The sequence below is a fragment of the Camellia sinensis genome, chromosome 2 (genome assembly GCF_055761805.1).
Source record: "Camellia sinensis isolate YWXY chromosome 2, ASM5576180v1, whole genome shotgun sequence".
Lineage (NCBI taxonomy): Eukaryota > Viridiplantae > Streptophyta > Magnoliopsida > Ericales > Theaceae > Camellia > Camellia sinensis.
In genome coordinates, this window is record NC_138962.1 from 196,340,185 (window position 1) to 196,354,714 (window position 14,530).

General features: G+C 35.6%; 1 protein-coding gene across 3 annotated transcripts in view; it reads right to left on the minus strand.

Annotated features, from left to right (window-relative positions):
* The window catches only part of LOC114292579 (uncharacterized), a 328,443-nt gene that overhangs the window by 33,865 nt on the left and 280,048 nt on the right, over nucleotides 1–14,530 (minus strand). The window contains exons 1-3 of one of the 3 annotated variants that reach the window (XM_082916528.1): nucleotides 12,549–12,835; nucleotides 9,367–9,695; nucleotides 1,066–1,189 (exon numbers count right to left, since the gene is read on the minus strand). In XM_082916528.1, coding sequence (XP_082772654.1) covers nucleotides 1,066–1,189; nucleotides 9,367–9,646 — 404 coding nt within the window. In that variant the 5' untranslated portion in view covers nucleotides 9,647–9,695; nucleotides 12,549–12,835. Of the gene's footprint in view, nucleotides 1–1,065; nucleotides 1,190–9,366; nucleotides 9,771–12,548; nucleotides 12,836–14,530 lie in introns of those variants that run through there. The other 2 variants (XM_082916529.1, XM_082916527.1) reach the window with 2 other exon arrangements.

The following is a 14,530-nucleotide window of genomic DNA, read 5'->3' on the forward strand; positions in this document are numbered from 1 at the left end:
ACCTATTAGTGTTCGTATATTCAGCATTGCTAATCTATACCTACAATCCTAGACTAATTTCTTTACCTGCACTAGTTTAGAAAAACGCTAAGACCCTTGCCTTCTTTTTACTGCACTCAAGCGCTGATGTGGTGCCCCTTGCCCATTTTTTGAAACGCTTTTTTTTTGAAACGCTTAAAGGAAGGAGCAATGAGTTCGTTACAAATAGGAATGCAAATGGATAGAGCCGAGCTTTGAGATGTTGGAGCTCGGCTTGTTGAAAATTTGTTGAGCTTGAGTTTGAGTTGAGCTTAAAAAAATCGAGCTTGAGCTTGAGCTTGAGCTTGAGCTCGACTCATCTATTATTTGTGAAAATCAAGCTCGGCTGAGTCAGCTCAATTACTTAAAAGAGCCAAGGTCAAGCTGGAGCTTTGAAAGAAAATTAAAACTTAAATTAACATGCAAATTAAGAGAAAAAAAGAAGATTATGTGCAAATGTAAGTAATGCTCATATTGTTGTTAGTTTTATCAATTAAATATGTAAATTAGCAAAAACTCCAAACATAAATACCGAAATAAATTAAATTAATGAAAATATATTATTAAAAATGAATATTAATTTATATAGCATTTGTGTTCACGAGCCTACATGAGGCAAGCTTTGGTCTAGTTGAGCTCAACTTAATCAATAAATGAACCTAAAAATTTTCCTCAAAACTCATTCATTTAGTAAACGAGCCATAATCAAAAGAGCTTTAAATGACCCAAGCTCGAGCTATTCATGAATTGTTTGATTCGTTTGTAGCCCTATTTATGGGAATACCCTAGCAGTTATTTGCATATTCGTATTAAGTTCATGCTAGTGAGGGATATAAAGGGATTTTCAAGCTACACAACCCTCTTTATCCAAACATGGGATAAAAATGAAACACTGAGCAAGACACATGTGGATTAATAAGTAGAGAAAGAACATTGATGAATATTATTTTGCCTTTCATAGATAAGTTGTAAACATAAAACTACACAAATAAATAAATAAAACCCACATAAGAATACTTCCTAACCCAATATTTTTGTACTACTTACCTTGTAAACCCTGAGATGGTTGAGTCGACTTCATCTCCAGATGGAACAGAAAGTGGTATGCAGGAATTGGCTGGAATCTGAAAGTTAGCCTCAGAAGAAGTTGATGCTTCCATGGCTGTTTTAACTATACAAAACAAAATGTAATGAAGTTCACCATGAAATATATTGTGGCAAGACCCTAACATATATATAACAACTACAAATTCTATTAAGTTCGACTGGACATGCATTAGTAAAGGTATGCAAAATTGGCGCTATATGGTCTCCTAAAATTTGATTCAAAAATAAAGTACTGAACTAGTATTAGTTTAAAAAATTTATTAAAAAAAAATTATAAAAAAATTCATAATAGAATAGCAAATTGATCATATATGCTAAGAAATTGATAAGCTTGGCTTGATTGCCATTTAGATTTGGATTGTCCAACATTCATTGTGCATATTAAGCCATTTGTATTAATTCCATCCAACTGAGTTTAAGATGGTTGGATAGCTGAGTAATGCCTGGCAGGTAACATCTTTGTACCTTTAGGGAAACTTCCCTAATAGAAAGGTATGTTGCTAGAGAAGTTATTTGGTGGTCCTTGACATTGAGGAGCTTCTACATACCATCATTCTTCTCAGTTCACACCATTTTTTATTAAATTACGATTGTGTCCCACAAACAAATTACCATTAAGGACAAAAGATGCACACCTTCCCTCCCAACCCCACCATTGCCAACCGCCACCCCTAGCCACCACCACCCTGCCCCACAACATCGTGACCCCCAGCTCCCCACCACCGCAACCCCCCTCGCTAGCCCTCCCACCATTGTGTCCCCCCTCCCCAACCCGTACCACCACAACCCAACCCGTTGCCTAGGCCCCCACCATTGTGACCACCCCTCCCCCAAAGATCTAGGACGAGGAGGAGGAGGAGGAGGAGGAGGAGGAGGAGGAGAAGGAAAAAGAAGAAAAAGACAAAGAAGGTGGCGGCAATGGAGAGGGAAAAGAAGGGAAGAGGTGGAGGTTGGGGAGTGGGTAACAGTGAAGAGAGAGAGTTACGCCAGTGAGGGTGGCAGAGGGATAGAGATAGGGTTAGGGTTAGGGCTCGAAGGTTAGAGATGAGGATATTATGGGGATTAAGTGGTGTGAACTGAGGGAAAAAAAAAAAAAAAGATAGAATTGTTTGTGCGAACTAATAATTGTTGGTGGGAGTGGGGTGCAAACCACTTATGGAGGTTCACAAAATAAAAACAAATACGAGAGAGAGAGAATGTATAATCAGAAAAAATAGATTATTTAACTCATATATTTAGGATACATTGAGGAGAGGAAAAACACTCTAACTCTCTTCTTTTTTCCCACACACTAAACTCTCATAATACAATAGCTATATATAGATAAAACTAACAATGTGAACGCATTAAATGCAACTACGACTGAGGCAACAAATTTCAAACGACAAACTTAATTTTCAGCTACTACTTTTGACAATCTTGATTTGCAGCCTCCATTCTACTCTTAGGCCAGTGGAAATTGTTTTATAGTGAAGCAAGATTACTTCACAACATCCCCCCTTAATCTTGATTCTCCATGCTGCTTCATCCCGAGCATTATCTTCATTCTGTTGAACAGATCATTTTTCAATGGCTTCGTGAAAATATCTACAAGTTGATCTTGAGATTTACAAGGAAATAATTCCACCTCTTTATTTTTCACATGCTCTCGGATAAAATGATAACGGGTGTCAATATGCTTACTTCTTTCATGATAAACTGGGTTCTTTGCTAATGCAATTGCGGAGCGATTATCAACATAGATCTCAATAGGATTTTCTTGTGGAAATCCTAAATGCTTCAACATGTTCCGTAACCATATTGCATGGCATACGCTTGAGTTGGCTGCAACATACTCAGCTTCGCAAGTCGATAATGTCACAATGGCTTGCTTCTTGGACGACCATGTGAAGGCTGTATCTCCCATAAAGAAAGTAAATCCCGTAGTACTTTTCTGTTCATCCAAGTCATGTCCCCAATCGCTATCTGAGTAGCCAACAAGACTGAAATTATCAGTTGGTTTATAGAATAAACCATCATCGACTATACCTTTGATGTAGCGAAGAATCCTCTTTGCTGCATAAAAGCGTGACTGATCCGGTATTTCCATATATTTGCTAATCAGTCCTACTCCATAGAGTATGTCTGGCTTGGTGCAAGTAAGATATCAAAGACTTCCAACTAGGCTCTTGAAATAAGTTGGATCCACATTACCTGCCTTCGTACCTTTTCTGAGCTCCACTCCACTGTCTACAGGAGTGTTCACTGGATTGCAATTCTCCATTCCATATCTCTTGAGAATTTCCTTGGCATAGCCACTTTGGGAAATAAAAATTCCATTTTTTCTTTGTGCCACTTCAACGCCGAGAAAATGAGCCATCAATCCAATAACTGTCATTTCAAATTCTTGGACCATGCTTTTTTTAAAGTCTTTGAACATAACTAGATTGTTTCCAGTGAAAATCAGATCATCAACATAAAGACAAGCAAACAATATGCTTCCATCAACTCCCTTCTTCAAATATAGTGTGTGCTCATATGGACATTTTTCAAAACCATTGTCATGAAAATACTGATCACTTCTAGTATTCCATGCAGGCGGAGCTTGCTTCAATCCATAAAGTGCTTTCTTCAATTTGTACACTTTGTCTCCATGTCCATTCTAAGCATATCCTAAAGGTTGTTCAATATAGATTTCTTCTTCAAGGAAACTGTTAAAAAATGCAGATTTCACATCAAGTTGATAAATCTGCCACTTGTGCTGGGCAGCCAAAGAAATCATTAGCTTGATAGTCTCCAATCAGGCAACTGGAGCAAACACCTCTCTATAGTCAATTCCAGCTTTCTGCTTGTAACCTTTTGCCACTAATCTTGCCTTGTAGCGTTGCACTTCGCCTTGTGCATTCCTCTTTGTCTTGTATACCCATTTCACTCCAATGGGTTTGTGCCCCTTCGGTAGACTGGTAAGCTTCTATGTGTCATTTTTCTCAATGGCATGAATTTCTTCATCCACTGCTTTCTTCCATTTATCTTCTTGGATGGCTTCTGAGAAGGTAAATGGATCACTATCTGCGAGTAGGCAGAACAAATTCAGATCTGCTTCTTCTGTAGTTTCATATATCTCCTGCAAATTTCTCATTGGTCTTGGTTGTTTGAAAAAGCTATCATCTAATGCTGATGATGATGATGATGCAGCACTTCTGTGAGAAACTGGCGATCTAGGTGCCGGTATTCTATGTGGAGGAGTTTGTGGCTCATCTTGAACTTCTTTTGTGATTTCAACCAAAGCTTTTGATGTTTCATCTTTAAGAATGAATTCTGCATCTTTAACAACTTCATCTTGATTCCAGTTCCAAGCTTCTTCTTCTTCAAATATCACATCTCTACTCATGATCACCTTTCTGGTGATGGGATTATACAACTTGTATCCCATTGTTCTGTCTCCATATCCGACAAGGATACATTTTTGTACCTTATCATCGAGCTTGGTTCTTCTTGCTTCTGGAATCTTGGTGTACGCAACACATCCAAATATTCTGAGATGGTTGACACTTGGCTTATGTGACCTCCAAGCTTCTTCTAGAGGCATAGAATGAAGGCTCTTGGTTGGACATCTGTTCAACAAATACAAAGCACATGATACGGTTTCAGCCCAAAATTGCCCGGGCAGTCCCTTTCCTTTCAACATGCTCCTTGCCATATCTAAGATTGTGCAATTCTTCATTTCAGCAACACCATTCAGCTGTGGCGTATACGATGGTGTTGTTTGATGCTTGATTCCATGCTCTTTGCAATAATTCTCAAAAGCATCTGATGCATATTCTCCACCTTGATCTGATCGCAATGTCTTGATGTAGTAGCCACTTTGCTTTTCTACAAGAACTTTGAATTCTTTGAAGATACTGAACACCTCCGACTTTCTTTTCAGAAAATACACCCATGTCTTCCGACTATAATCATCAATGAAGGTGAGAAAATATCTATTCTGTCCATTTGACATTGGCTTCAATGGACCACACACATCAGTGTGCACTAGCTCCAGCGGCTTCGTTGCTCTCCACTTCACTTCTTTGGCAAAGCTAGTTCTATGATGCTTGCCAAGAATGCAGCTTTCACATGCCTCATTAGTATAAGCAATATGAGGGAGCCCTTTCACCATATTCTTGCTTGACAACAGCTTCAAGCTTCCAAAGTTGAGATGTCCAAACCTCAAATGCCATAGCCAGTCTTTGTCTTTGATGATGGCACTTAAACACTTTGCAGTATCATGTTGGATGTTCAATGAAAGCATCTGATTCTTGGACATTCTCACCCGAGCGATCAAATTACCATCATTGTCTTTGATGGTAAAATGACAATCTTTCATGCTGATGTCGTATCATTTTTCTAGGAGTTGTCCCATACTCAAAATGTTGTTCTTCATGGCAAGAACATAATAAACATTGGAGATGTAATCATGATCTCCATTCTTGAGCTTGATCAGAATATTGCCTCTTCCTTTCACTGGAGTCTTTGAAGAATCACCAAATGAGACTTGTGCTTGTACAGTCTCGTCAAGCTCAACGAACAGCTCTCTTTTACCACACATGTGATTATTGGCTCCCGAATCTAGATACCAAACATTGTTTTGGTTTTCAATGTCTCCATAGTTGACAAACAGGACTGTAGGTCCAACTTTGTTTGTTTCCTACTCGACAAAATTTGCTTCCTTTCCGGTTTCTGTTGTTGCTCGACTTTAGCATTCATTGCTATAATGCCCAAACTTGTGACACTGGTAGCACTGAACATTGTTTTTGTCAAATCTTGGTCGGTTGTTGTAACCACCTCCTCTACCTCTTGCTCTTTCTCTTGGAGCAAAGTGTGGTTGACTTCTTCCTCCTTTGGCTAGACCTCTTCCTCGAAAACCAGAACTTCGATTATTGTAACCACGACCTCTTTCTCGGCTTCTTTGTGATGTTCCCCCTTGCTCGTTTCTGTCATCTCTGAAAGACAGCTTTGATTGAAGAGCTTGCTCTAGAGTACTTGAGGGAGTCTTCTTGTTGATCTTTTGTTCATGAATCTCAAGTGTGCCCATCAACTCATCGGTGCTCATGGCACTGAGATCCTTGGACTCTTCTATTGCTACAACCACATGCTCGAACTTGGGACTGAGTGATCGAAAAATCTTCTCTATCACTTGAAGAGATTCCATCTTCTCTCCATATCTTCTCATCTGATTAACAATGGTCAATGTTCTGTTAAAGTACTCAGAAATGAACTCATTCTCATTCATGTGCAGCATCTCAAATTCGCCACGTAACACTTGGAGTCAAACTCTGATCGTCTTCTCAATTCCACGGTGTGAATTGCGAAGAATACTCCATGCCTCTTTAGAGGTTGTTGTTGCTGAAATCTTCTCAAAACTTGACTCATCAATGCCTTGATAGAGTAGATACAAGGCCTTTTTATCTCTCTTCCTTGAATCTTTTAACACCGTCTTCTAAGCGTCATTTAAATTTCCTTCATCTTCGAGAGTAGCTGGCTCGTCATATCATCGATCCACTAACTCCCACAAATCTTGTGAGGCTAGTAGAACTTGCATTTGAATACTCCAATTTTCATAGTTCTCCTTGCTGAGTTTTGGAAACTGGGGCTGAAAGCAGTTGTTTGTATTGGCCATTGGTTGTCTTTAAAAATTTGCAAATTTTCTGAATGGAATTTGCAAATTCTGACCGTACAGATGTGTCCGGAATACTCCACATAGTTGGAAAGCACTATTGGATCATCAGAAACAGACTCCGAATCGCTCAGATCAAGCCAAAACAAGTTGAATGGTTCAGATCTGCGGCTGTAACTTAGCTGCGTCACACCTGATTAATCCTCCATATGCTGATGTCAGCGGCTCAGTCAACGCGGCTTGGTTAGCGGCGTGACTCAGACTCAGCTCAGTCGCGGCACAAGTCAACGGCAGCTCGGCTCGGTCAGCAACTCGGTCAACGGCTCAGATGACATCAGTGGATGACATCAGTCTCTGGTGCGCACGCGTGTGCCGTGTGCTTGCGCGTTGGATGACGCGTCTTCTTCCTCTGGCAGCGCGTGGCACGTAGGCAAGTGGGAGCGCGTAAGAACGGCGTCGGGAGGCACGTGGGGCGTGTTCGAGGCCATCCGATTTGCGTTTTTGACGTTGTTTTCACGGTTGTGCCCGTCTCGTCGGGAGCTTCAATTTGATATGATCAAAAGTGGATTTCAACCACTTTGATTTCTAGGCAATTTTTGAAAAACACTATTCTTGAAAAATTTTGCAGAATGTCTGCAAATTCAAGTTACCTTCGACTCTGATACCACTGTTGGTGGGAGTGGCGTGCAAACCACTTATGGTGGTTCACAAAATAAAAACAAATACGAGAGAGAGAGAATGTATAATCAGAAAAAATAGATTATTTAACTCAAATATTTAGGATACACTAAGGAGAGGAAAAACTCTCTAACTCTCTTCTTTTTTCTCACACACTGAACTCTCATAATACAATAGCTATATATAGATAAAACTAACAATGTGAACGCATTAAATGCAACTACGGCTAAGGCAACAAACTTCAAACGACAAACTTGATTTGCAGCTGCTAGTTTTAACAATCTTGATTTGCAGCCTCCATTCTACTCTTAGGCCGGTTCTTAGGCCGGTGGAAATTGTTTTATAGTGAAGCAAGATTACTTCACAATAATGATGTCAACTGACAAAAAAGTAGGGTGTGGGAATAGAAGCTCCTTCAACATTGTGCCAAGTTGCCAACACCCCAAGAGTCGCAATCACTTGAAACTTTAAATGATTATGTGACTCTTGAGTAGGGGTGTGTGCAGGTCGACTTAGGTTGATTTTTGGGGAAAAATCATCAACTGAATTATCCTTGGCAAATGGAGAATTTTTTAATATGCTTACCAACACAACCACCCTCAAAGCAGGTCACTTGAATACTTCGGCAATTTCAAATCAATGGTTTGAACAAGTTGGATGGGTTATAAATACAAAATGAAATATAACATTAGTGAGCATATAACCTTAATTTATTTATTTTTTTAAATTTCAACCAAAAAATTTAGTATTTGTTCCAAATCCCAACACAAAACCAACAAATAAATCAATGCATGATGTTATTCGAAATTATACTTTACAAATTAATATAAAAAAGAGGCAATTAAGGTATAAATATGCAATAAAAACGAGGGGGGAGTATTATTTGATGAATGGTATATAAGGTTAGGGAGAGATTGCTAGTGAGCAAGTGCAAGGTAATTTTTTCATATACATATAGGCAGGTTGGGTTGGTTTGCAGACAAGTTGACAAAAGACTGTACCTCAAATGCCATATCATAGATTGATCCATGTCTTCAGCCTTCAAGGCATAGCTTGCCTTTACTGGCATTGTGAGAGTAACCACTTTATTCGTGGCCATATTTATTTGAGCAATTTTCTTATTATTCTTCTTAGCAAGTATAGTGCATTCATCTTCAAATTTCACAAAATATCCTTTTTTGTATCAATTGGCCCACACTTAATAGATTTTGAGTTAAACTATTAGCATAAAGAACGTCATGAACAGCAATGGTGCCCTTTCCGTCAACGTTCTGAAACTTCCCATCTCCAAGCTTTACTTTGGATTTTACTCCATCCAATCTAACAAAGCTGCTCTTGTTTCCTGTCATATGGTTGCTGCATCTGCTGTCAATATACCACGTGTCTTGTGCTTCTTGTTGAGTGTTCATGTAACGATAGAACCATTGGTTTGAAGATTCACCCGTTTCTGAAAAGTTAGCTTCATCCTTTTCACAAAACTGACAATCTTTTTCAAAATGGTTAGGATTCTTGCATCTTGTGCATTTTTTGAAATAGCAATCCATGCTTCCATGATTAGTTTTCTTGCAAAATTTGCAGTAAGATTCAGATTTTGATATACCTCTTGCAGTCTGTTGAGTATACCTTTTTCCTCCTCTATTGGCATCTCTGAAATTGATTGCCTTGATTTTGAAAAGCTTGCTCCAAGGGCTGATCAGAAAATCTATACATTCTTTTTTCATCCACTTGAAGAGAATCCATTAGTTCATGTAAACTAAGAGTTGATAAATTTGTTGATTCTTTTATGGCAGCCATCACACGATTGTATTTGATTGGAAGGCTTCTCAAGACTTTTTCTACTGCTCTCTTATCTCATATTATACCACCACAACCCTTCAATTGATTAATGACAGTAAAAACTTTTGAAAAGAAAATTTCGATGGACTCACCTTCCTCCATCATCAAATTGTCAAATTCTCTCCAAAGAGTTTGACGTTTGGCAACAATCGCCTTCTCCGATCCTTGAAACTCATTCTTCAAAACCTCCCATGCTTCTTTAGATTTTGTTGCAGCCATTATCCTTGAAGCAATTGTTTTCGTGATTGCTTGTTGAATGTAGTACAAGGCTTTGGCATCTTTCATCTCATGTTCTTTTAGCTTCTCCTTCCTTGCCTCTGACCATGCTGATTCTTGGCTTTGAGGGCTTTCATAGCTGGAACTTGCTGCCATTCTTTGGACTTTTGCTGAGCTTCAATGCTCTTATACCACTGTTAGGTTGCTGCAGGGTGTGATGGAGCAGCAAGAATTCAGCAGAGTTAGGAAAGAGAAGTTCTGTGCAGAAATTTGTAAAAATCTGGAAATTTGTTACAAAAAATTGTGGGTATGAATCAGTTTTTAATTGTGGGAAAGAAGATGAAAAATATGTTCTCACTTCAAGTTATTTGCCTCTGTTGGGCTTGCATGGCTGAATAAATTAGATGCCTATTTTTTTTTTTGATGAATAAATTAGATGCCTATTAATACTTGTTTACAGATCATTCTAGAGTGCAACTAATTCACTCGAGCTACTAACTACTAACAAAAGAATTTTCAGAATTGATTTTCATCAAGATTCCACTATTTTGCTTTGCACCAATCAAAAAGAGTGTACTGTTTACAATCTGAGCTTGTGAAAGAAAATCAGACTCGTCCCTTAAACCCTTTGTTTATGGTTTACCATTGAGTAAATGCCACATCAGCTAAAATGTGTTCAATTGTGAAATTCTCTTCATTCCAGTTGTTTTGCCCCTTTTCAGAATTGATCTCCATCAAGTTTCCATTTTTATCCAACAGATGATAATAGTTAAATTTGACTCACGTGAATGCAATTTGGGTTTTGTAGTTGTCTCATTTTTAAAAATTGATGCTATATAATTTATTGTTTGGTTTATTTTTATGAAATTTTAGTTAGGAAGGTTGTCATCTTTTTTTTCTTTTCTTTTTTTTTTTAAATTCAAAGCATCATCTCTTTCTAAACACCTTGAACCTATGTGCAACAGTTATCTTTGGCGTTAGAGTTCCAGTAATATGTTAGAATAAGTGTTAGAATAGGAAATAATATTGCATATATTTTATTCTTATTTTATTTTATTTTCCCTTGATTGATGTAATGGACTGGCGCATTATTTATGCCTGATGACACTCTTGTAATTACGCATTATTATCGATATAAAAGAGGATGAGGTCTCACTCATTCCCTATCTCTTTCTCTTCTCTAAACTTACATAATAAACTTTATTTTATGAGGGTTAAACTATTTGTTCCTCAATTGTGCAAAAAATATATTTTTCTATAACTGCCAGTCCTTTTAGTAGCATGTGCTATTTTTGCATTGTTAATTATATCACATATTATGTCACACCCCGGATTTCTAAACATAATGAGATGAACTAAAAAAAGGTAAGATAGTTCCTAAAAAGTCAAACCAATTAAAGAAGTTCATGATTACGTTAGGGTGCAATGAGCCAGAATACAGTCAAACGAATTCATTACAGTTATGAAACTTGCAAACTCATTATTTAATCTTGATTCAAATTCCATTTTATTTGACAATCATCTAAACATGTTGACAATGTTTCCAACTTTAAAATTTCATAATAAAATTCATTTTTTCCCAAACAAAACATAAACTTCAAAGGTTACATATTCATTAAAATAAGGCCTAGCCTAAGCATTCACTTTCAAAATCATTTTAGAAAATTATAAAGCATGTGAGCACATAGACAAGCTCTAATTCATATACTTCATTATTTTTAATAAAAATGTCACTTACTTGACACCCAATCTCCCATCTTTGACAACTAAACTTTAAAATATCATCCAAAGCATATTAATCATGTCAACTTACACATCTAAAGCATAAATCAAATACTTTAAAAAAATTATCTAAAATAAAGTTTCAAAGGTATATGGCTTAAAAATAAAGCCCTAGTCTACCAAAATGTATAGAAAAATTATGGCATAGAACACCTAATACTTCAAAATTTTCATTTTACATCATGGTTATCAAAATAGCAATGCAGATTGTAGGATCGTACAATTCTATATTGTCAAAATGATCCAAATTAGTGTTATAGTAGGATCGTGTGGGATAGTGTAGGACTTGTGATTTTTCACCTTATTTTTAATATATATCATCCTTATTTGTATTTTTACCTTATTTTTAATAGGGGGTACAATCTTATTATCTTTGATCCAATCCTACAACCCAATCCTATCCAATCCACAATACCCTCTCACTGATCCTACATAGAATCTCAATCTTAACAACCATCTAACACAAGGTTGTTAAAATCGGGATCTATGTGGGATCTTTGGGAGAGAGTCATGGATCAAATCATAGAATCGGATTGAGAATTGTAAGATTCTAATTTCAATGCAAAATAAAATGAAAAATTATCTATAATAATAATGTATGTAAAATAATTTTAAAATCATGAAAGAAAATGATAACTTGATATAAGGCATCTTCTATGGTAACATTTATTAGAGGAGATGCTTCGAGAAGGATTTATGGCCAAATTTTTCATATAGACATACATATCTAAGAAATAAATAACAACAAATTTTATTTTTTTTTTTGTTGGAATGGGATAGTAATAGAATCATGATCATAGTACGATTCTACAAAATTTAAGATCCTAATGTCATCCGGATTGTTTGGCTCAACTGGGGTTATACAATTTAAGATCCTAATAAGATCCGGATTGTTTAGCCCAATTGGGTTATACAATTGTAAGATCCTACGATCTGCATCGTGATTATGATAACCAACCATACTCTAACATGCCATTCAAGATAAATTAATTTTGAGTATTCCTTTTTCCATGGACTTTCAACATAAAACACCCTAGGCATGGCATCTAACAGGTAGTAACATCAAACATCCAAATTTTCATGATTTTTTAAAATTACCTAATATTGAAAATAAAATACAGACATGGAACATCACAAAATTCCTCATCCAAGAACAAAATAACAAAAAAATGATTTTAAAATTAAGAACACCCTAAACGTGTTTACTTTAGAAAATCCTACCCTTCAATTTTTACCACAAAATCAAAAGAGATGAGATGAGAGGATTGAGTTTTACCCAAAAAAATTGAGAAGTCCTCCAAGTGAAGTAGACTTCAAGAGAGCTGCTTCTTCTTCAATGGTCACAGAAGCACCAAGAGGGGCATTTGGGTCTTAAGTGTACAAGTGTATAGAGAGTGTGTACAATCTTGGGCACGATGGAGGGGAGTGAGGAGAGCCTGACCCTTTCAAGTCTTTCAACTCAAGAAGACAATGCTAAGCTCACCAGATGAAGAGAGGCTCTTTGCCTGAGAAAAAAAATGTGAAACAGAGACAGCTTTTGGCTTGTGAAAAAGACAAAAAAGCAAAGACTTAAAAACTGTAGTCTCCGTGTTTAACACTGTGTTTGGATTGAGTGATTTGGAGAGAAAAGAAAAGAAATAGAGAGAAATGTATTTCTCTTCCTTGTTTGGTTATCTTAAGTGGAGAGAAATTGGGAGAAATAGAGAGAAATGGAGAGAAACTCATTTCTCTCATAACCCTTATTTTCAATCTTCCCAAAAGTGGAGAGATTGGGAGAGAAAAGAAATCCACAAATGTTTATATTTTCATAATACCAATTTTACCCCTATAAAAATAAAAGAAATAAAATGATTGAAAATATAAAAAGGTTATTTTGGTAATATAACATAAAATAATTTCTTTTCTTTTCTCTTAATGAAATCTAACCAAACAAGAAGGAGAGAAATCAAAATCATTTCTTTTCTTTTATTTCTTACTTATCCAAACAAAAAGGAGAGAAATTACAATCATTTCTTTTCTTTTCTTTTCTCTTATTACTTAAGTAATCATTTCTTTTCTTTTCTCTCCTAAGTTACCAAACATAGCGTAAAGCTACCAGGAAAGGAATAATTGTTAGAAATTTTAGAGACAAATTATAATAAAAAAATAAAAATAAAAACTAAAAGTTCTAATTTTTAATTTTATCAATCAAAATTTTAATATTTTGATTTATTTTCAATTTAAGTCATTTATTCATTTTTATTAAAAAAAATATTTTATTCATTAAATTGTATGCATAAAATGTTTAAAATATTATTTTTATTAATTTTAATGATTAAAATATCTATTTTTTTATCGATTTTAGTTAATGAAAATAAACAAATGATTTACATTGAAAATGAATTAAAAATTTAGATTTTAAATAGATAAAATTAAAAATAAAAAATTTATTTTGTTATAATGCTCAAATTTTGAGAAATTTTTTTGTTTTTCTAAAATTGTGTTTTGTGATATTTTGACAATTAAAAAATTATAATTTATATTAATCAGATTATTCCTTATTTCCAAACTACTTAACAATGGTAAATTATCATATTTTATGGACAAAATTTTCAGTTATACCATTGGTTAAGATTATTGCATAAGTAATGTTACTTGATTTTTTGAGATTACTTCAATAATGAGAAAAGCGGGAGGAAGGTACCAAAATTTTCATAGGAAGCTTTGCCACGTGCCAAATTGCCGTTGGTCTAAAAAGAATTGAGAACTAGAAAAAGAATAGGAAGGGATGATTTGAGATGATTTAAATAAATGCATTTTTTTATTTTTTATGAAATATGAATTGGATATGAGTTGGATTTGAAATGATTTGCGTTGGATTTGAAATGATTTGCTAGATAGGTGATGTGACTTAAATAAGATGATGTGACTTAAATAGAATAGTAATTTTTTAACTTTCTGATTATTTTTAGTTGAGTAATGCTACGTATCATGAAGTAAATATCATGAAAAACTTCATGAAACTAATCCAATGGTGAATGCATAACATACAATAAAACACTACAAACACTATAATCTAATCAATGGTGGAGAATCTTCATGAAGACTTTTCATGACATTATTTTCATGATACCTAGCATTATTGTTTTTAGTTATGACAAACAAGGTATTAGTCTGGATAACCTATTTCTCATTATATCTGTTGTCTGTAGAAAATTATTCACTCGAATTAACGCAGCTATGTTGATCAACTTCCTTTCTCCATTTGTTAGGTGTGGT